Source organism: Vombatus ursinus, unplaced genomic scaffold (assembly GCF_900497805.2).
Source record: "Vombatus ursinus unplaced genomic scaffold, bare-nosed wombat genome assembly UNPS02011916.1, whole genome shotgun sequence".
Lineage (NCBI taxonomy): Eukaryota > Metazoa > Chordata > Mammalia > Diprotodontia > Vombatidae > Vombatus > Vombatus ursinus.
Window position 1 is genome coordinate 3,136,087 of NW_020951694.1, and position 22,611 is coordinate 3,158,697.

Consider the following 22,611-nt stretch of genomic DNA (forward strand, 5'->3'; position numbering starts at 1 on the left):
TATCTCTTTTTATCATGCCTTTTGACATTCAGATATTTTGTTTCTCTAAATTTTATTATAATTTTATCAAGTTCTATAAAATATCTGTTTGGTAATTTGGTATAGCATTAAAAGTGTAAATTAATTTTGGTAGTATTGTTATTTTTATCATAATTGCAAGGCCTAGCCATGAGTATTGACTATTCCTCCAGCTATTTAGGATTTGAGTTAAGGATTCTTTAAGGAGCACTTTGTAACTGAATCTATACAAGTCTTTTGTGTGCTGTAGAAGATCTACCAAGAGATATTTTATGCATAATTATTTGGAATGGGATTTCCCCTTCTATTACTGCTCTTTGTGTTTTATTATTATTCTATAGGAATGCTGTTGATTTTTGAGGATTTATTTTGTAGCCTGATACTTTACCACAGATATTAACTTCTCATTAAGTATCTTTTCTGATTCCCTGGGATTTTCCAAGTATACTATCTTATCAGCAAACAGGGATAATTTTATCTCCTCTTTACCTAACTTTACTCCTTTAATTCCTTTATGTTATCTTATTGCTATTGCTAGAATTTCCAGAACTATGTCAAATAATAGTGAGAGTAGGAATCCTCTCATATTAACTGCAAAAGGTTCTAGTGCATCATCATTGCATATGATGTTTGCTTTTGGTTTTAGATAGATGCTTTTTATACTTAAAAAGATTCCTCTATGCCTTACTTTGTAAGGTTTTTAGTGTAAAAGAGTGTTGTACTTTGTCAAAGGCTTTTTCTGCATTTATCAAGATAACCATGTGGTCTGGATGTTCTGGTTTTTAATATGATTAAGTTGATTATTTTTCTAATGTTGAAACATCTTTGCTTCCTTGGAATAAATCCAACTTGGTCACAATGAATGATTTCTTGAATATATTATTGTAATCTGTTTAATAAAGACATCTAGGTGGCACAACGGATAGAGTAGCTGGCCTCAGGTCAGAAAAATTCATCTTCATGAGTTCAAATCTGGCCTCAGATACTTCCCAATCTGTTTGAATAATCTGTGAACTATGGGTATTAAATGTCTGTTAAAAGTTTGATAGAATTGTCCTGTGAATGCAAGACCAGAGGTTTTATTCTTTGGTAGTTCCTTTACAGTTTCTGAGATTGACTTCTATCTGATTTTCTGATAGTTTGAGTAGTGTATATTTTTGATGGTATTCTGTTATTTCTTTTGTGTTCTCAGTTTTACTAACATACAACTGTGCCTAATGTTCTGATTATTCTTTTTATTTTTTTCTAGTTTTGCTATGATTTCACCTTATTCATTTGCTATTTTATTTATTTGTTTTTCTGCTTTCTTCTTTTTTCATTTTTCAATATTTTAAAAAAAATTTATTAACTAACTTGTTTTTAGTTTTCAACATTCACTTCCACAAGGTTTTGAGCTCCAAATTTTCTCCCCCATCTCTCTTCTCCTCCTACCCCAAAGCAGCATGCATTCTGAATACCCCTTCCTCCAATCTGCCCTCCCTTCTATCACCCCCCCTTCTCTTATCCTCTTCCTCTTCTATTTTCTATAGGGCAAGATTTCAATACCCCATTGCCTGTACATCTTATTTCCCATTTGCATGTGAAAACAATTTTTAGCATCTCAGTTCCAAATTCTATCCCTTCCTCCCTCCCCACCTACCTTCACTGAAAAGGCAAGCAATTCAATATAGGTTATCATATGTAGTCACGCAAAACATTTTCATAATAGTCATTCTATGAAAGACTAACTATAAATCCCTCCATCCTATCCTGCTCTCCTGTAAATTCTATTCTCTCCTTTGACTCTGTCCCTCCTCAAAAGTGTTTGCTTCAGATTATCCCTTCCCTCAATCTGCCCTCCATTCTATCATCCCCCACTCTTTTATCCCTTTCCCCTGTATATTCCTGTAGGGTAAGATAGATTTCCAAACCCAATTGAGTGTGTTTGTTATTCCCTCCTTAAGCCAAATCCCATGAGAGTAAGAGTCATTCGTTCCCTCTCACCTCCCCCCTTTTCCCCTCCACTATGAAAGCTTGCCTCTTTTATTTGAGATAATTTACTCCATTCTACCTCTGCCTTTCTCCTTCTCCCAACACAATCCTCTTTTACCCCTTAATTTTATTCTCCAGATATCACTCATTCATCTTCAACTCACCCAGTGCCCTCTATCTATCTATACATATAATTTTTTTCCCCTCCAATTACTCTAATACTGACAAAGGTCTCATGAGATACAAATATCATTTTTCCATGTAGGAATGCAAACAGTTTAACCTTAATAAGTCCCTTATGATTTCTCTTTCCTGTTTACCTTTTCATGCTGCTCTTGAGTCTTGTATTTGAAAGTCAAATTTTCTACTCAGCTCTGATCTTTTCATCAAAAAATGCTTGAAAGTCCTCTATTTCACTGAATGTCCATTTTTTCCCCTGAAAGATTATATTCAGTTTTGTTGGGCAGGTGATTAATCCTAGTTCCTTTGACCTCCAGAATATCATATTCCAAGCCCTCTGATCCCTTAATGTAGAAGCTGCTAAATCTTGTATTGTCCTGATTGTGTTTCCATAATACTTGAACTGTTTCTTTCTGACTGCTTGCAATATTTTCTCCTTGACCTGGGAACTCTGGAATTTGGCTATAATATTCCTGGGAGTTTTCCTTTTGAGATCTCTTTCAGGAGGTGATTGGTAGAAATAGAAATCTTTCAATATCTATTTTGCCCTCTGGTTCTAGAATATCAGTGCAGTTCTCCTTGATAATTTCTTCAAAGATGATATCTAGGTTCTGTTTTTGATCATGGCTTTCAGGTAGGCCAATAATTTTTAAATTATCTTTCCTGGATCTATTTACCAGGTCAGTTGTTCTTTCAATGAGATATTTCACATTGTCTATTTGTTCATTCTTTTGGTTTTATAATTTCTTGATTTCTCAAAGAGTCATTAGCTTCCATTTGCTCCATTTTAATTTTTAAGGAATTATTTTCTTCAGTGAGCTTTTGGACCTCCTTTTCCATTTGGCCAATTCTGCTTTTTAAGGCATTCTTCTTGTCATTGGCTTTTTGGACCTCTTTTGCCATTTGGGTTAGGTTATTTTTTAAGGCGTTGTTTTCTTCAGTATTTTTTGGGGTCTCCTTTAGCAAGCTGGTGATTTGTTTTTCATGATTTTCTTGCATCACTCTCATTTTTCTTCTAGTTTTTCCTCTATTTCTCTTACTTGCTTCTCAAAATCCTTTCTGAGCTCTTCTGTGGCCTAAGACCAATTCATATTTTTCTTGGAGGTTTAGATGTGGGAGCTTTGACTTAGTTGTCTTCTTCTGGTTGTATGTTTCATTCTTCTTTGTCACCAAAGTAAGATTCTATAGTCTGAGTGTTTTTCTGCTATTTGTTCATGTTCCCAGCCAATTACTTGACTTTTAAACCATTTGTTAAGGTAGGGCTCTGCTTCCAATGTGCAGGGTGTACTGTCCCAAGCTTTGGGGGTTTTGTGCAGCTGTTTTCAGATATACTTCTAGATACTTGTAAATATTCAGTTCTTCCAAAGTGGGATGATCAAAGGCGAGGTGTTTACTCCTTTCCTGGCCTGTGCTCTGGTCTATGAGTGACCACAAGCACTTTTTTCTGCCTTGAAACTGTGAGGAGGATTCCCTCTCCACTGCTGCCACAAGCTCCATCCTGCCAGTGCTTCTCCTCGCCCCAGGACCACCACCCAGAACTGTGACCCAAATCCAAGCATGGATAAAGCAAGAGAATCCTGTCTCAGTGCCACCAAAGAGATCCCTGTAATTCCCCTCTGGTCAGCCACTTGATACCCCCACTGTCTGTGGGCCAAGAGCTCCAGAAGCAGCCACCGCCACAGCTGCCTCAGGGCTGCGCCAGGGCTGGCACCAGACCGTGTTCCTCTCTCACCCAGGTCCAATAGACCTTTCTTAATGACCTTCTAAGTTGTCTTTGGTGCTTGTGGGTTGAGAAGTCTGGAAACCACCACAGCTGCCTGTGATTCAGACCCCTGAGGCCTGCTCTACTAGGGTCCCATCTTTGCTGGTGTGGCCCATGCTAAATTACACTCCTCTCCCAGCCCACAGCAACAGACCTTTCCTATGGACCTTCCAGGTTGTCTTGGGCTGGAAATTTTTTTCCCTGCTTTTTTGTGGGTTCTGTTGCTCTAGAATTTGTTTAGAGTCATTTTTACAGGTATTTGGAGGTGTTTGGGGGAGAGCTCAAGTGAGTCACTGCTTTTACTCTGCCCCTTAGTATGTTTTTTAAGGTGTTATTTTCTTCAGTATTTTTTGGTACCTCCTTTACCAAGCTGTTGACTCTTTTTTCATTATTTTCTGCATCATTCTCATTTCTTCTCCCAATTTTTCTTCTACCTCTCATTTGATTTTTAAAATCCTTTTTGAGCTCTTCCTGGAATTTTTTTTTTGGCCTGAGAACAATTCACATTTTTTCTCTGAGGTTTTAGATGTTTTGACTTTGTTGTCTTCTTCTGAGTTTGTGTTTTGATCTTCTCTGTCACCACAGTAACTTTCTATGGTTCTTTTTTCATTGTGTGCTCATTTTTTCCAGTCTTTTCTTGACTTTTAACTCTATTTTAAAGTGGGACTCTGTTCCCAGGGTGGAGGGGACACTGTTCCAAGCTTTGGGGTTTTTGTTGCAGCACTCAGCACTAGTTCAGGGAAAGCAAGGGGGGAGAGGGGTTTTCTGTAAATTTTCAGTTCTTCCAAAGTGGTTTGATCTAAGGAGAGGTATGGTCACTGCTCTCCTGGACTGTGCTCTGGTATGTGACCAACTGTAAGCAGTCTTTCCCACCTTAGAACTGTGACCAGGGTCCCCACTACCCTATAGCTGCAAGCTGTGATATGCTAATGCTCCTCTTTGCCCTGGGACTGCAATTCACACCTGTGACCCAGATCTCTGTATGGGCAATGCAACACAGTTCCACATCCAGTGCCAGCAAAAGGACCCCTGTAATCTCCTTCTGACCAGTTGTTTGACTCCCTTACCATCGATGGGCTGAGAGCTCCAAAAGCCACTGCTACCACTGCTGATTCAGTTGCCCCCGGGGCCTGCTGCTAGCACTGGGGCAAGGCCTGTGCTGGCATAGCCTGTACTGGACTATACTCCATTCTCACCCTGGTGCGACAAACCTTCCTTCAGATCTCCTAAGTTGTCTTGAGGTATTATTTTAAGTTGTATGGAGGGGAATCTAGGAGAGCTTAAGTGATTGCCTACATTTTCTCCACCATCTTGGCTTCACCCTTCACCCCCCTCCACCCTGCCCCCAACTCTTTCTTCATGGCTGAACTTTTTTTTTCTTTTTCTTTTTTTCTCTCAAGGCAATTGGGGTTAAATGTCTTGCCCAGGGTCACACAGCTAGCATCAAGTGTCTGGTCTGAGGCCAGATTTGAACTCAGGTCCTCCTGACTTCAGGGGCAGTGCTCTATCCACTGCGCCACCTAGCTGTCCCCTGCCAAATCTTTCTTACTACCTAACTAGCACACATCCTTTGTTCTTTCATATATTTCATGGATGATATTCCTTATCATTGAGAACTGATGTGGAATCATGAAGACCTGGGTTCAAAAAAAATCACTTAATTTCTCAGTGCCCCTCAGACAACTCTCTAAGACTAGATATTATAGAATTATTGTGCTAGTAGAGGGTGTCTCCACACTAGGAATTTCCTACAACAATGAAATCATATGTTTGATCCCTCTAACCTCCCACTCTCCCATTCTATGTCTTATGTGTAAATAATTAGCAGAAATATGCTACAGACTGTACAGATAGATCAACCATCTCTTTACTGCTCTGTGGACCGTCCACAACTTTGATTCTTTAGAGATTATAATGACCACCTCCCAATTCCAGGCATTTTCACTGGTTCTCCCTCATGTCTGGAATGCTGATCTTCCTTATCACCACCTCCAGGATTTTCTGGCTTCCTTCAAGTCCCACCTTTTTCTTCTTCTTCTTCTTCTTTTTTTTTTTTTGGAGGTAATCACGGTTAAGTGACTTGCCCAGGGCCACGCAGCTAGTAAATGGCTAAAGTCATATTTGAACTCAGGTCTCCCTAACTCTAGGGCTGGTGTTCTATCCACTGTATTAACTAGCTATCCCTAAGTCTCACCTTCTTTAAAAAGCTTTTCCCAGTCCTCCCATACCTGAGTGCCCTCCCTTTGAGATTATATTAGCTCCAACTTAGCCTGTCTGTATCTTATTTGTACAGTGGTTTGGATATTGTCTCTCCCATTAGACTGTGAACTCCTTGCAATCAGGGACTGACTCCCCTCCCCCATCCCTAGTGCTTAGTACAGTACTTGACACATAGTACATGCTTAATAAATCTTTATTGACTTGACTTCTAAGATTCACAAACATACAGAAGCACTGGAAAAAACACCAAAACACCAGGCATCAAAAAGATGTTTTTTGTGGTCATGGAGCAGCTTACTTAAAAAGCACTGTACAATTTCCTAAATGTAATCTAATTCTTCTCTTTCTCATATTCCCTTTAATGGCAAGTTGGTAGAATGGATAAAGCCTTGGACTTTGAGTAACAATGGCCTGGATCCAAATCTGGCCTCAGATACTTACTAGCTGTGTGACCCTGGGCAAGTGACTTAACCTGTTTGCCTCAGTTTCCTTATCTGTAAAATGAGGTTAATAATCTTACCTTCCAGAGTTGTAAGGACAAAATGAGATCATATTTGGAAAATGCTCTGCAAACCTTAAAGTGCTAAGTAAATGCTAGCTATTATTATCATTATTTCTGGGCCCTGTTTGTTCTAGTTTTAACTATATTTTTTCCTACACCCATTAAGTTCTTGCCATATATCTCCAGCAGACTCAATATCTTTGTGCTGGCTGTCTCCCATGTTGTAGGATGTAGTCACTCCTCATTTACTTCCTTTAAGGCTCAGGCCAGGTACTACCTCATACAGAAAGTCTTTCCTGATACCCCTTGTAATTAGTTTACTCTCCCTTCTTGAAATTATATTGTATTTACTTATCTGTGACTATATTGTACCCTTCTAGTAAAATATAGGCTCCTGCAGGGCAAGAAGTACATTTTATTTTATCTTTATAGACCTACACTATTATAGTGCCTTATGACCAGCAGAACTTTCCTACCTCAATACAAACAGCCTTCTCACCCTTGAAAATGCCTCCTCCCCTGGAGTCCCTCCTCTAATTGGTAAGTTCACAGAGTCCGGGTCATCCACATCCCCTTCTCTCTAGGCTCAATTCCTATCTCTCTGGACATTTCCACCCACCCCCTACACCTTTACAAGTACCCCTCCCCTCTATTTCCCCTGCCCTTCCTGCTCCTTGTTATGTGTTATCTTCTCCTTTTAAACTGTAAGCTCCTTGAGAGCAGGGATTGCCTTTCTTTGCATGTATATGTACCCTACATGTAACACAGTTCTTGGCACATAATAAGTACTTGGTAAATACTCTATTTATCCATCCTTCTATCTATAATAAGAAGCAGACTTAATTAAGTGGATAGGAGAAGATGAGTGGAAGCATAATTCAAGAGTAGCTTCTTGCCTATATTTCACTGTAATCTACAAACAGATATACAAATTCTAGTCTGTGAAGCTCCCAAACTCAATAACAAGAATAAGGCTTAGCTTCTTCAGAGTTTAATCTTTATAATGCATTATTATTTTGGATACATCACAGATTCCCAGTTCAAACTTTGCCAACTGCAACAATGAAAATAACTGCCAAAGTCAAAAATAAATTTTCGAGTATTCAACATTTTGGTTTATCTAAGTCACCATTCTTTTATTAATACAACTAATCAAAAGCTGCTAACACATTGTTGGCACATGGTCTCTATGTTCTTAATGCCCAAAAGACATTTAAAAAAAAATTTCTTAATACTCAAATCTTGCTTAATTGTAGTAGCTCACCTTTTCAGATGTCTGCCCAGGAGATGAACTGCCCAAGTCCTCGTGCACACGATCCAAAAGCCAGAGGAGAAATTCCAGGGCATCATGCTGTGAATTACCTTGGAACTGAGAGCCATACTTAGAAACTGTGTTCTAAAAAAAAAAAAAAAGATGACCAAAATCATCCACTAGTACTGAACTATATGAAGAATTGAGCACAACCAAGAGGCTCCTCATATCTCTAACTAAAAAAACAAAAACAAACAAAAAATATCATCCTATTTCGGGAGGCAACAAGGATTAAGTGAAAGAAGGAATCATTTTTTTCCAGTATCTAGGCTAAGCCAATGACTCAATATAGTACTGGGGTTTCTATCTACCTAAAAGCCACAGTGGTGTTTAGGAAAAAAAAAAAAAAAAAGATAGCTAATAGATATGATGACCCCTGGAAATCAATTAATGCTTAAAAATTTGCATATAAAAACATGAACTTATAGTTATATATTAAATTTAAACATGATAGTCTCAAAACCGTCCTGCTTGACTGTGTTCCCTACAGAATTTCCTTCTGCTTTTATATTTCTTTAAAAAATCATTTATGCCATTTCCAAAAATGTATTTGTCATTCTTCATCTTCAGTCCACTACCTCTCTGTCCAAAAGTTGGTAAGCATGCTTATCATCAGGACTCTGGAAACATGATTTATCATTTCATTGATCAAAGATACTTTTTTGAAGATGACTAAAATATTGAAAGTAACAATATTTCCAACTAAGGAACTTATACTATCCTTTTACAACTCCAAAGGGAATTCTTTACACATCTTGGAATCTTTCATTTAAGACTCTTAAGGGCTTAGACTGGCCTCCATCCATTTCTGAGGACCTTTCAAACATGAAAGGTTTCAATGTTTCAATAACAAAAAAACCCCCAAAAAACAACCAACCTCAGAATCAAGTGGAATCCCTGTGATTTTTAATGCCTGAGCAACAAACAAGAAAAGATTTATAATGAAGCCAGTATTTAAATCTAGTAATCATTTTAATGCAATTAGACACTCTGGTTTCAATTACCAGTTGTATCACTACATATGACTTGTGTAACCTTGGGCAAGTGATTTAATAACTTGTCTGAACCTCAGTCTGATCATTTGTAAAATGAGGGATGTGACCTAGATGACCTCTAACACTTCCCTAGTTCTAACCTATAATCTCATGATCTTTCTTCCAAAGAATTCCTTCCAGTAAAATACAGGCTCCTGCAGGGCAAGAAGTACATTTTATTTTATCTTTATAGACCTACACTATTATAGTTTTAATCCATAAAATTCTTCAGCTCTTTGATTTCTATGTACTTCTTTCACACTCTCCTGCTCACCACCTCACACTAAGTTCATCCTTTGCGAGGCAGGATGTTTTCAGAAGGTTGAGCAAATTACCAAAACACTTCCTGTTGGACCATGAACCTGAGCATGAGTGTGGGTGAATGGCTCCAAGAAGAATTAATTAGCATGCCCTTCATGAGCAGTAAAATGATCTTAGGTGACAACCGTATTCACTGTGGAAGGGACTAAAATGCAGCCTTAATTATCTAAATTATGTCATATTTCCTTCCCTTAAGACCATCCTTCACTCCCAACTACTCCAATGTGGAGCTGTCATCTTACCAATGTGAATGCTTCCACCAATGATACAAATTTCAACCCATGTTCTTCCTGTGCAATTCTTTTTCATATCCTCCTACAAGTTCACCACAGCAGATCTACCCTAAGTGCTAGGGACCTACCTCACTTTTTCCTGACAGCATGAGGATGTTAGTTTAATGGAAGACATGAGCTATCCTTTGTTAACAGAACATCCCAATTCCCTCACACATCAATAAACATTTATTAAGCACTTACTGTGTGTCAGGCACTGTGCTAAGTGCTGGTGATACAAAATGAGGCAAAAGACAACCCCTGTCCTCAAAGGATCTCACAATCTAACCAGGGAAACAACACAAAAACATATTTATACAAATAAGCTATATATAGGATAAAGAAGAAATAATGAATAGAGGAAAGGGACTAGAATTAAGAGGGGTTGGGAATGGCTTTCTATAGAAGATAGGATATTAGTTGAGAGTTAAAGGAAGCCATGGAAGCCAGTAGGTGGAGATGAGGATAGACAGCATTCCAGGCATGAGGGACAGCCAAAGAAAATGCCCACAGTGCGCTATAGAAAAGATAAACAAATAGTGAATAAGAAATCAGTAAGTACCTTTATCCAGACTAGGTTTGCAAAAGGTGACACCCACTAAAGGGGGTGGGGGGAATAGGGGAGAATAGAGAGAAGAGACAGGGGGACAGGCAGAGGAGCCAGGGCAAGGCAGGTACAGAGCTGGTAAGCCTATGCTCTCACATACTCAGACTGATCAGTCACCTTCCCCTTCCCTTCTTTTTCCTCCTCCTCACCCCTGCCAAGGATCAGAGGATCTAAGTGCTCCCCAGATCAGTCTTCATGCCCTGGGAGCACTGAAAGTTTGCAGTTTCTGAACAGTACAATCCCTGATGGCCTCAAGGACCTCAGTATTCTGTACTCTGAAAATACAAATGAAACTGAGATCTCCTAGCACTTTCTGCACAGCATGCAACAGTGGAAAGAAAGGCTATATAATATAGAAAGACCACATAATATAGAAAGACCAGTCCACCATCTCATCTTTGTGTACAGAAGTGGTTAGAGCCTGGCCCAGGAAAAAAAAAGTCCCAATTCAGGAAGTTCAGCTAGAAATATAAATAAACAGAAGAAAATACTGACAATAAAGAAATTTTATGGTTCCAGAGATGTTCAGGACACAATTCAAGAGGAAAAGAACAACTCCATAGCAGCTATGGACAGAGCTTCAGATAGACGTCTATTAAAATTCATGAAAGAGATGAAAGCAGGGATATACAAAGGGTATTATAAATTAAAAGAAAGACCTAGAGAAAGGAAATGGGAGGAAAACAAATACAAAAGCTATAAAATATTACCCAAGTAACAGATTGTATGAAAATTAGAATGGACCAAAGAGAAATAAATGGTGCCATGTGACCAGAATATTATAACAAAATCTAATGTATTAATCTTAATGTATTAAAAGTAGTTAATTATAAAATAGGTCAAGAAGAGATCATCTAAAAATCATCAGACTACCAGAGTGAAAAGTCACCTAGATACTATATTTTAGGAAATCATAAATGAAAGCTGCCTAGACCTATTTAAAACAGAGGACAACAAGAAAATAAGAAGAATCCGCTGGACATCTAGTGAAAGAAAACTTAAAATGAAAACTCCTACGAATGTTGTAGCCAAAATCCAGAGCTTCCAGGCTAAAATAAAAATGCTGGGAGCAGCATAAAAAAAGAAATCAAGTACCAAGGAACCATAGTCAGGATCATGTAAAACTTGACAATACTATAAAAGAGAAGAGGACTTAGAATATAATATTCCAAAATGCAAAAGATAAAGTTTTATAACTAACCTGGCAAATCAAATATCATCCCTAAAGAGGAAAAATGGATTTTTTTAATGAAATAGATTTACCAAGCATTCCTGATGAAAATACTAGAGCTGAGCAGGAATTCTGAAAAAGTAAACAGAAGAATCAAGAGAAACTAAAAAGGTAAATTGGAACAATTGGAAGAGGTTATTCAATGAGGATGTATTTGCCTTCTAATGAGGGGAAAAGAAATAAGAGTAACCTCAGAAGCCCACTATATTGGTGTTGTTCAGTCATTTCTCAGCTGTCTCTGACTCTTTATGACCCCACTTAGGGTATTCTGGGCAAAGATACTGAAGTGGTTTGCCATTTCCTTCTCCAGCTTATTTTACAGATAAGGAACTGAGGCAAATAGGGTTAAGTGACTTGCCCAGGCTCACACAGCTAGTGAATGTCTGAGGATGGATCAAAATACTCAGAAAGATGAGTCTTTCTGACTTTTGACCTGGCACTTTATTCACTTTATCCACTGCTTTATCCATCTAGTTGCCCTCAAGAGTCACAGAAGGTGCTGAATACAACAAACAGAGCAAGTGATTGTGGTTTGGTTTTGCCTTGATGATCTTAAATGAAGAAAGAAAAGGAAGAAAGGAAGAGGAAGGGAGTAGAACCTTTCAGGATACTATTAGGAGACACCTGTTTTCCAGAGCTATGGCCCAGCAAGCAAGCTGCACCTTGAGTTTGGCATAACAACAATCCTTTGTGCTCACCCTCTGGATGAACTCAGCCATCGCAAAATCCCAGAATGGTTTCAAACCAGCACCAGGAGTTGTCTGAGCTCAGATAAGTACTCGCAGTACCCATGTTCTGGTCATGACTTGTCTCATTGTTGCTAATACCCCTCACAGTCATGACTACAGCTCACTACGTAGCCATTGGTTTATGTACTGAGATTTGCTCACACTAATGTGGGTTCCCCGCTAAAGGGTTAGGGGGGAGAGAGGAGCCGGCACATGTATCTAGTTTCCCTCCTTGCTTGCAAGCCATTTCTATCACTATAGAAAATAAACTTCTGTCTTAGTCTCTGCATAGATGCTCTTGCTGGCTCTGTCTGTTCAGTTCCAGCCTCCACAGGCCAAGAGGTTTGGTCTAGTTGACAAACATAATATTTCACATAATCAAGGTACATCAGTAAAAGACTAGACAAACATGAAGGAAGTAGGTATCACATGAACCTCACTTTCACCTGAACTGGACAAAGGAGAGTTGAACACAAACACATACACAGAGTTTTGTGTAGGAAAAAAAACAACCACCATAAAAATCAACAAGGAAATAGATGAAAAACAGGAGAAAGAATTAGAGGGTTGGTAAGATGAGAGATTAGTCACATGCTAAATAAGAACCAATTTTAAAGGGTGGATAGTGAAGGGAGAGATTAAAAGGAAAGAAAGAATGGGCAAAAATCTGTAATTGAGATCTAGGCAAGAAGAGAAATGAGTCAGTAAAGCAGAAGCAGAATGCCTAGAAGTGCTGAACACACACACGCACTTATTCATTCATATTCTCTCTTCCCCCCCTTTCTCTTTCTCTGTATTATTCTTTGTAAAGAAAGGAAAAGTAAAGAAATGAAGAAATGTAAGAGGATAGAAGGATACACAGAATTAACAATAACTACCATAAAGGTGAATGGGATGAATTCACCTGTAAAATGAAAAATGATTGCAGAACCAGGTCTCAAAAAGCAGTAATCATCAAAATGACTTGGTGCTGGTCAAAAATATAAAAATTGATCAGTGGAACAGATTAGAAACACAATATACAGAAACAAATGAACGTAATAGTTTCATTGAATCCAAAGACCCTCAATTACTAGAATAAGGGATAACTATTTGACAAAAAATGCTGGGAAAACTGAAAAGCAGCCTGGCAGAAATCAGAATTAAAACATCTCACACCATATACAAAGAAAATCTCCAAATACATACACATGACTTAAGATACAAAAGGTCACATCTTAGAAACAAATTAGAGAAACAAGAAAAAAAATACTTTTCAGGTCTAAGATAGAGAAAGAGTTCATGACCAAAGAATAGAATGGATCAGAAAAGATAAAATGGAAAAATTTAGTCACATAAAATTTAGGAGACTTTGCACAAACAAAAGGAAAGCAGTTAAAATTAAAGGAAAACTGCTATCTCAGAGGGAAAATCTTTGCAGCAAAGTTCTGATAAAAGTCTAATATGCAAAATATCAGGTACTGACTCAAATAGATAAAAAAGCCATTCTCTGATAGATAAATGGTCAAAGAATAAAAACAGGAATATCTCAAGAGAAAAAAATCCAAGCACTGAACAATTATATGGAAAAAACATAGTAAATCAATAACAATTAAAGTAATACAAATTAAAGTAACTCTCAAGATCTACTTTACACCCATATGATTAGCTAAATTGACAAAAAGGAATGTAACAAGTACTGAAGGGGTTACAGAAAAACAAGCACATTAATGCATTGTGAATGTGTACATCTATTCTGGAAAGTGATTTGGAGCTAAGACCAAAAAAGTCATTACACTATAACTAATTTTTTAACCCAGCAATATCATTACTAGGCCTATTCCCAAAGAGATCAAGGAAAGAAAAAAAGGATCCATAAGGACAAAAATATTTGTAGCACTTCTTTTTTTTGTAGTAGCAAAAGAAATGGAAACTCAGAGACACCCAGCAATAGGAGAATGAATGAATAAATTATGATACATAAGTGTAATGGACTATTATTGTGATTTAAGAAATGATGAAAGATACAGATTCAGGGAAATATAGGAAACTTATATGAACTGATGCATGGGGAAGTAAGAACAATTTATAAAATAGCATCAACAATGTAAAGAAAAATAACTTTGAAAGACCTAAAAACTCTGATCAATGAAATGACCAAAAATGATTCTGACAGAGCAATGGTGAAGTATGCTACCCACCTCCTGATGGAGAGGTAATAAACTCAAGATACACAATGAGGCATATGTTTTTAAATATGGCCAATGTGTGCATTTGTTTTACTTGACCATGCATATTTATTACAAGGGCTTTGTTTTTTCCCATTGGGGAGGGATGAAGGGCAAGGACTAGGGTCTTCCTTTGCCTTAAAAGAGAGACAGAGCGAGACAGAGAGAGAGAAAGAGAACATAAAGAAAGCTGGAAGGAATCACAGACCTGCAGGGCATCTATTAAAGTTAAATGTTGAATGTTATATACTTAAAGCAGAAAGCAAGCTGTACACAATTTTACATATACAATTTCACAATCTTACACAGATTCACAATTTTATGTACAATTCTCTCCTACTCTACAATGTATATGGAAATACTCATTTTATTTAGTGTTTTTTAAGGTCAAAAAAATAAAATAAAAGATTACTTATGCATGTACCTTTGAGTAGTGGGGTATAAGAAATCACTTGTGACTTCTGGAAAGTTGAGTTGGAGTGTGATAATAAGCACTTCCTATTTCCCATGACTAAGCCAAATCACAATGTAATCAAGAGTTTTAGAAATGTTCAACTATTCCTTTGTTATTTTACTCTCTATGGGAGGTTATTAGGGGAGGCCACACCAGAACATGGGTTTAAGTGGGAAGCTAAGTATCAGGCCGTAGTTTTTCCATACTAAGGTCAAGCCTTGTAAAGAAATCTTTCGTTTTGATTTTTCAGCATTCTGTAAGCATGAACATTTTTTATAAAACATACCTGAAGCAAGTATTAAGCTGCATGGTAAAAACATTAAGTACGGCATACAGACAAACACAATGTAAAGTAGTCAAAGAAGACTTCACAGGGTATGTGGGCTTTTTCCACTGAACTTTGGAGAACTCAGGCAAAAGGGAAAAGGGAACATTCTGTAGGGACAGAATAGACAAAGGCCCAGCAACTGAAATGAGCATTATGCAGTACATAGTATCACCTTTGTTTCCTTTTGTCCATCTTCCAAACAAAATACTTTTGTAAGACTGATAATAGATGTTTTTAACTTAAGACTTTTTTTTCTTTTTCTGGAGGTATTGGGTTCAGGGGTGTCCCAGAAATAACTGATGTAGAGGAAAAAGAAAGAAATAAAACACTTTCAAAACAAAAATACTTCTGTGAATTTCCATAAACTTTATTTTTGTTATGCTTAACATCCTGGAGATACAAAGTATTATGATCACCATTTTAATATGATAATAATAACGACTGTCATGTATATAGTGCTTTAAGATTTGAAAAGTATTAGACATAAATTATCTCATTTGATTTTACAGAATGGGATATTATCATATCATGTTTCCAGCATGAATATAATATTTATGTTACTTCCAAGTTCATTATTTATTATTTCTCTTTTACACATTTTTATTGTTTGTTATTGTTCAGTCATTTTTAGTTGTGTCAGACTTTTCATTTGGTGTTTTCTTGGCAAAGATACTAGGGTGATTTGCCATTTCCTTCTTCAGCTCATTTTAAAGATGAGGAAACTGAAGAAAACAGGGTTAAGTGACTTGCCCAAGGTCATATAGCTAATATGTCTCTGAGGCCAGATTTGAGCCCACGTCTTCCTGACTCTGGGCCTGCCACTCTATCCACTGTGTAACTTAGCTGACCTTTTACATATTAGTTTTCTACAATATAAACTCCTTTGAGAGCAGGAGCTCTTTAGTTTTTGGCTTTGTGTTAGTGTCCAGCAGAGTGCCTTGCACATAAAATGTGTTTAATAAGTGCTCATTCATTTGGATTGGTTCTATCATTACAGCTGCCCTGGGAGCAAGGAATTTAGTCCTCACCTTTCCTTAACTCACCAAAACAATTAGTATCTGTATGGTGTCCTGTGTATTACACATGCCAGATAAATACCTAATGGCTCACCATAAGCAGGAAGTGTCTAGGAGAGATATTGTTTCTCTCGCCTTCTAGTGCCAAGGTCCAAATGAACAGACTCAACCACTCCCCTGGGAGGTGTGCAGGCACTACATAACATTTGCAACTGTACAAACCAGTTCTTGTCAGAGACTCATTTGGTATCTTAAAAACAAACATTCAGGCTTTCTAATAAGCACTGTTAAGTATCAGGAAGGAAAAAAGACCACAGTAACCATTAAAAGGCACCTAGGAAACCTATCACAAGGGCCAACACCACCTTTCCCAGATAAGAGGTATTGATCTTTTGATCCACTCTTTGGGAAAAGTCAAAGTCAGCCTCTCTAGGTCTCAGTTCCCTTATCCTCAAAATCAGAGAATAAGGTCTCCTGCAGGTGTGACTTTTTATGATTATAATTGCATAATAGGTTTGGGATCTCTGACACGCTGAGTGAGCCCAGTAGGAGAACAGGGATACCAAATAAGTAAGATTTAACACCCAAAAATATCTCCTTGGTCATAAGACTACTATTAAGATTTACTTTTTTGAGTTATTAAGCTATTACCTCTTAAAGTTCAAATATCCTTAGGAGAAATAACTTGTTAAAGTAATTAGCAATTATGTGAATTAGTTCATATTAAAGAAAAGGGCACTTGGAAGCACTAGCCAGGCTTGGGGAACTGGCTGCCTTGAGGCCACATGTGGCCCTCTAGGTCCTCAAGTGTGGCCCTTTGACTGAATCCAAACTTCACAGAACAATTTGAGGACCCAGACAGCCACATGTGGCCTCAAGGCTGCCGGTTCCCCAACCCTGTAAGTCAGTAGATCAGTGGAGGAACCCAGATAACCCAGATGAAATGAAGAAGGGCCTACCAACCCACCCAAAAGCACAGGAGTAAGTCTGGCCCTGGCACAAAGCTTCATTTCAGGAATTAAGGCTGGAAATGTGATTAAATAGAGATACTAACCACTATAAGAAAGTATTATGGATATAGGGACATGTAAAAATATAACCTAAAAGACAGTAACTTCACAACAGATACAGGCCGACTCAAAGTGTAAAAAAAAAAAAAAAAGAAGAAGAAGAAGAAGAATTATTCACAAGAACCTATGTGAAAACCTGGAAGAAATAAAGCCAAAGAAAACAAACAAAAAAAAAGCTCTGAAAGAAGGAATTGTAAAGAAAATAAAGAGCTGAGAGTAGAAGTAGTAAATCTTACCCAAGTAATGGATTGTCTGAAAATCAAAACAAACTAGACAGAAAGCAATGATTTCATGAGTCAAGAAATATTAGAACAAAATCAAATGATTGGAAAAATAGGAGAAAACATAAGGTATCTGCTATCAAAAACAAATGGGAAAAGAGGTCACAGAGATTTAAGAATCATGAAACTCATCAATGGAATAGATTAGGCACACAATATACTGAAAGAAGCAAATAAGCACAGTAGCCTAGTATTTGATAAACCCAAAGATCTCAACTATTATGCAAGAACTCACTGCTGAGAAAATTGGAAAGTAGTCTGGCATAAATGAGGCACAGACCAACATCTCACACTGTATTACAAGATAAACTCAAAATGGGTGCATGATTTAGACATAAAGGATGACATGTTAAGCAAATTAGGGAAACATGGAAGAAATTACCTGTCAGAACCATGGGTGGGGGAAGAGTTCATGACCAAGCAAGAGATAGAGAGATTCACTGGAGTTAAAATGGATCCTTTTGACTACATAAAATTTTGCAGAAACAAAAACAATGCAGCCAAAATTAGAAGGAAAAGAAGAAAACAAGAGGGGAAATTTTGCAGCAAACTTCTCTAATAAAGCTCTCACTTCTCAAATATATAGAGATCTGAGGCAAATTTATAAGAAATAGAAGGTATTCTACAATTAATAAATCATTAAAGGACATGAACAGGCTTTTTTCAAAAGAAAACAAAGCTGTCAATAACAATATTTTTAAAATGCTCTTAATTATTAATAATTAGAGAAATTAAAATTAAAATAACTCTGAGGTACCACCTCCTCCACCCATCAGACTGGCTAAAATGACAGAAAAAGAAAATGATGAATGTTGGAAGGGGTGTGAGAAAATAGGTTCACTAATGTACTTTCAGAAGGACATTCTGGAGAACAATTTAGAGCTATGCCCAAAGGGCTATGAACAGTACATACCCTCTGACTCAGCAGTACCACTACTAGTTCTATACCTCAAGGAAAAATGAAAAGGACTCATATGTACAAAAACATTTATAGCAGCTCTTTTTTGGTGGCAAAGACTGGAAACCCATCAGTTGGGGAATGGCTGAATAAGTTATGGTATATGAATGTGATGTTATATGCTACAAGAAATGATGAAGGGGATGGTTCCAAAAAAACCTGAGAACACCTATATAAACTGATGCAAAGTGAAGTGAGAAGAACCAGGAGAACAATCTTCACAGTAACAGCAATATTGTAAGGATAATTAACTGTGAAAGACTTAGTAACTCTGATCAATACAATGAACCACCACAACTCTGAAGAACTCATGATATAAATTGTTATCCACCTCCAAATAGAAAACTGATGGAGTAAGAGTCCAGAATGAAGCATATCTTTTTTCCTGTCTTTATTTTTCTTGCTTCTTTTTTAGAATGTGGTTAATGCAGAAATGTGTTTTGCATGATTTTATATGCACAAAGGGTATTCCAGGGGTGGGGCCTTGAGGCAGCTGGTTCCCTCCCCCTGAATTCTATTTCTTGCTTTCTCAATGGTTAGAGAAAAGGGTAAGGGAGGAATAGCCAAGAGTCCTTCGAACATACGGTTATAACATTTAATTCATAGGATCATAGCTTTAGAGCTCGAAGGAATCTCAAAGGTCATCAAGTCCAAACCCCATTTTACAGATGGAGGAAACAGACTGAGAGAGGTTATAACTACCCTATGATCAGACAGCCACTAAATGTCTGAGACAGGATTCAAACTCAGATCTTTATGATCAAGTCCAGTACACTACCCACTGCACCCCCAAGATGCTCCATCTCTTTTAGGCTCAAAACAAACTACTGTATTAAGGGTTAGAGTTCTACAAGATTGTCAGAGTCTCAAAAATGATTTTGTAAATAGTGCACTTAAGGAACAGAATTTTCAATAGAGTAGTAACCTGAAAGCTCATTGCCATTTGGTTTGCAGAAGTAGCCCTGGTATATGAGACTATGAACTCATCTAAATAAGCAAGATATAGTCATTTAAACGTGCAAGCAAGTGAAACTGTATGTCACAGGGGCAAAAAATTGGTTAGGTCCTTCTACTCTTAAGATAGACAGGGACAATGTCCAAAGGCTGACAGCATGCAAGGAACCTGGATTCAGTTACAGAGAATGAATTCAGTTATAGGACAAATTTTTACTTGATTATTAACATTTTCTCCATCACTTTCTTAAGTCTAGACAATAAACAAAATAATGCTCATACTGATAATTTAACAGTTGGTCATTTAAGTGGGCTCCAGGGGGTGGAGCCAAGATGGCAGAGTAAAAGCAGTGACTTGCTTGAGCTCTCCCCCAAATCCCTTCAAATACCTGTAAAAAATGGCTCTAAAATTCTAGAGCAGCAGAACCCACAAAAAGACAGAGTGAAACAAATTTTCAGCCCAAGACAACCTGGATGGTTGATGGGAAAGGTCTGTTGCACTGAGCTGGGAGAGGAGCACAATTCAGTGTGGGCTGCCTCGGCAAAGACAGCCTCAGCGTACCTGCAGCAGTCCTCAGGGGGGACTCAGAGGCAATGGTGACTGTTTCCAGACTTCTCCACCCACAAACACCAAAGACAACTTAGAAGGTCATACTGGAAAGGTCTGTTGGACCTAGGTGAGAGAGGAGCTTGGTCTGGTGCCAGTCTTGGTGTAGCCCCTGGGTGGCGGCTGCTTCAGGAACTATAGGCCTATAGACAAAGGGGGGATCAAGCAGCTGATCAGAGGGAGATTGCAGGGATCTCTTTGGTGGCACTGAGGCAGGATTCTCTTGCTTTGCCCACACTTGGATCTGGGTCACAGTGCTGGGCGGTGGTCCTGGGGTGAGGAAGACTGCTGGCGTGGTGGAGCTTGTGGCAGCAGTGGAGAGGGAATCCTCACAGTTTCAAGGCAGAAAAGACTGTTTGTGGTCACTCATAGAGCAGAGCATAGGCCAGGAAAGGAGTAAACACCTTGCCTTTGATCATACCACCTTGGAAGAACTGAAGATTTATAGGTCACTAGAAGTATATCTGAAAACAGCTGCACAAAACCCCCTAAGCTTGGGACAGTACACCCTCTACACTGGAAGCAGAGCCCTACCTTAACAAATGGCTTAAAAGTCAAGTAATTGGCTGGGAACATGAACAAACAGCAGAAAAATACTCAGACTATAGAATCTTACTTTGGTGACAAAGAAGAATGAAACATACAACCAGAAGAAGCCAACTAAGTCAAAGCTCCCACATCCAAAACCTCCAAGAAAAATATGAATTGGTCTCAGGCCATGGAAGACCTCAAAAAGGATTTTGAGAAGTAAGAGAAGTAAAGGAAAACATGGGAAGAGAACTGAGAGTGATGCAAGAAAATCATGAAAAACAAGTCACCAATTTGCTAAAGGAGACCCAAAAAATACCGAAGAAATTGGGCTCCAGCTCAACTTTGCCTATATCTCACCTCCCAAAACTAAATCCTGTCCAAGAAAAATAGTCAAGCAAAAATAGATAGTGACTGTATTGGACAATGCAAGTAATCTATCCCATGATACAGGAAGACAGATTTCATTGTGTGTTCTGTCCAATGAGGCTATTTCAATCTTCCCTTTCACCTAAGCACAGACAACCCTTGGTTCTCCTTCTACCTGTCTGACCTGACCCTTTTTTCTCAGTTTCCTTCACTGGTGTGTCATCCATATTACACAGAATATCTACTAGTATACCACGAAACTCTGTTCAGGCCCCTCCTCTCTCTATATATTTTCCCACTTGGTGAACTTATCTGCTCCTTATACCATTATCATCTTTACGTAAATGATCTCAGATCTATATATCCAGCCTTTGTCTCTCTCCCAAGTTCCAGGCATGCATCTCCAACTGCTGCCCATTTTACATTTTGAACTGGTGTCCCAAAGGTGTCTCAAACTCAATCTGCCCCAAATTGACCTCATCATCTTTCCAGAAAATTCTGCCATCCTCCAAATTTTCCTATTACTCCATGCCAGGCATGCTGTCTCTCTTCTACTCCCACTACTGACCTACTTAGCTTCTTTTAAGTACCCTTCTTTTATTGTAAGCCTCCCCCATGCCTCTTAATTCTAGTGCCTCCCCTCTGTTAATTTCTTCCTATTTATCCTGTATAGAGCTTAGTGTATATATCTATAGATATAGATATATACATATATATGTTTGCCTGCTGTCTCCCACGTTAGATTGTAAGTTCCCTTAGAGTAGGGACTGTCTTTTGACTCTTTTTGTAGCCCTGGTACTTAGCATAGTGCCTGGCACATCATAGGTGCTTGATAAATGCTTACTGACTGACTGAAGAGACCACCATCCTCTCAGTCATTCATAGAAATGGAACTGGAAGGCTCCAAACCTCAGGTTCAAAACAATGTAATCCTCATTGTCCATTCAGTTTTCAAATTTCTGTTGTCTTGTTTCTCTCTTCAAAACATCTCTTGTAAATATCCTTTTCTCTCTATTCACACAGCCACCCCACCCCCTCCCAGCTCAGGCCTCATCACCTCTCACCTAGACAGTTTTAGTGGCCTCCTAATTGGTTTTCCTGCTTCACTTTTCTCCCCATAGGTAACAAATTGATTTCTCTAAATCATAGGTCTTACTATAACATTTCCTTACTCAAACCTCAATGACTTCCTATTATGTAGAGGATCAAATACTTTTGATCTGTTAGACATTTAATGCCCTTAACAAACCAGTCCCAACCTACCTTAAGAAATATTACTCTCCTCTCTCTCTCTCTCTCTCATTCACTCCTAGAAAACTAACTTTCTTAATGATCCTCACCTAGGCATTCCATCTCATCTCCCCTATCCCACTCCAAATTAACTACCTCCTCAGTTCAGTCTCTGAACTGAGTCCTAGTTTTCTTCAAAGTTCAGTTCAAGCACCACCTTTTACATAATACCTTTCCTTATTCCCCAGCAACTAATGTCTTCTGCACGAAATCTGTATCTATTTTTTATATACCTCTTATATGGTAGCATATAATGGGGCACTTATTAAATGTCTGTTGACCGATTAAAGAGGCATAACTAGGAATTTCAGCACCTCAGAGAAATTCAGTCTAGCTTCGGGGATGAGACAATAGTTTGAGGTGATTGCAGGGAAGAGGGAAAGCAGTGGTG

At 38.2% G+C, this 22,611-nt stretch overlaps 1 protein-coding gene across 5 annotated transcripts in view; it reads right to left on the reverse strand.

Annotated features, from left to right (window-relative positions):
- Positions 1-22,611, reverse strand: part of USP43 (ubiquitin specific peptidase 43) — a 134,339-nt gene that overhangs the window by 107,058 nt on the left and 4,670 nt on the right. For all 5 annotated transcript variants that reach the window (XM_027857017.1, XM_027857015.1, XM_027857016.1 and 2 more), the window contains exon 2: positions 7,918-8,049. In XM_027857017.1, the coding sequence (XP_027712818.1) occupies positions 7,918-8,049 (132 nt within the window). The remainder of the gene's footprint in view (positions 1-7,917; positions 8,050-22,611) is intronic.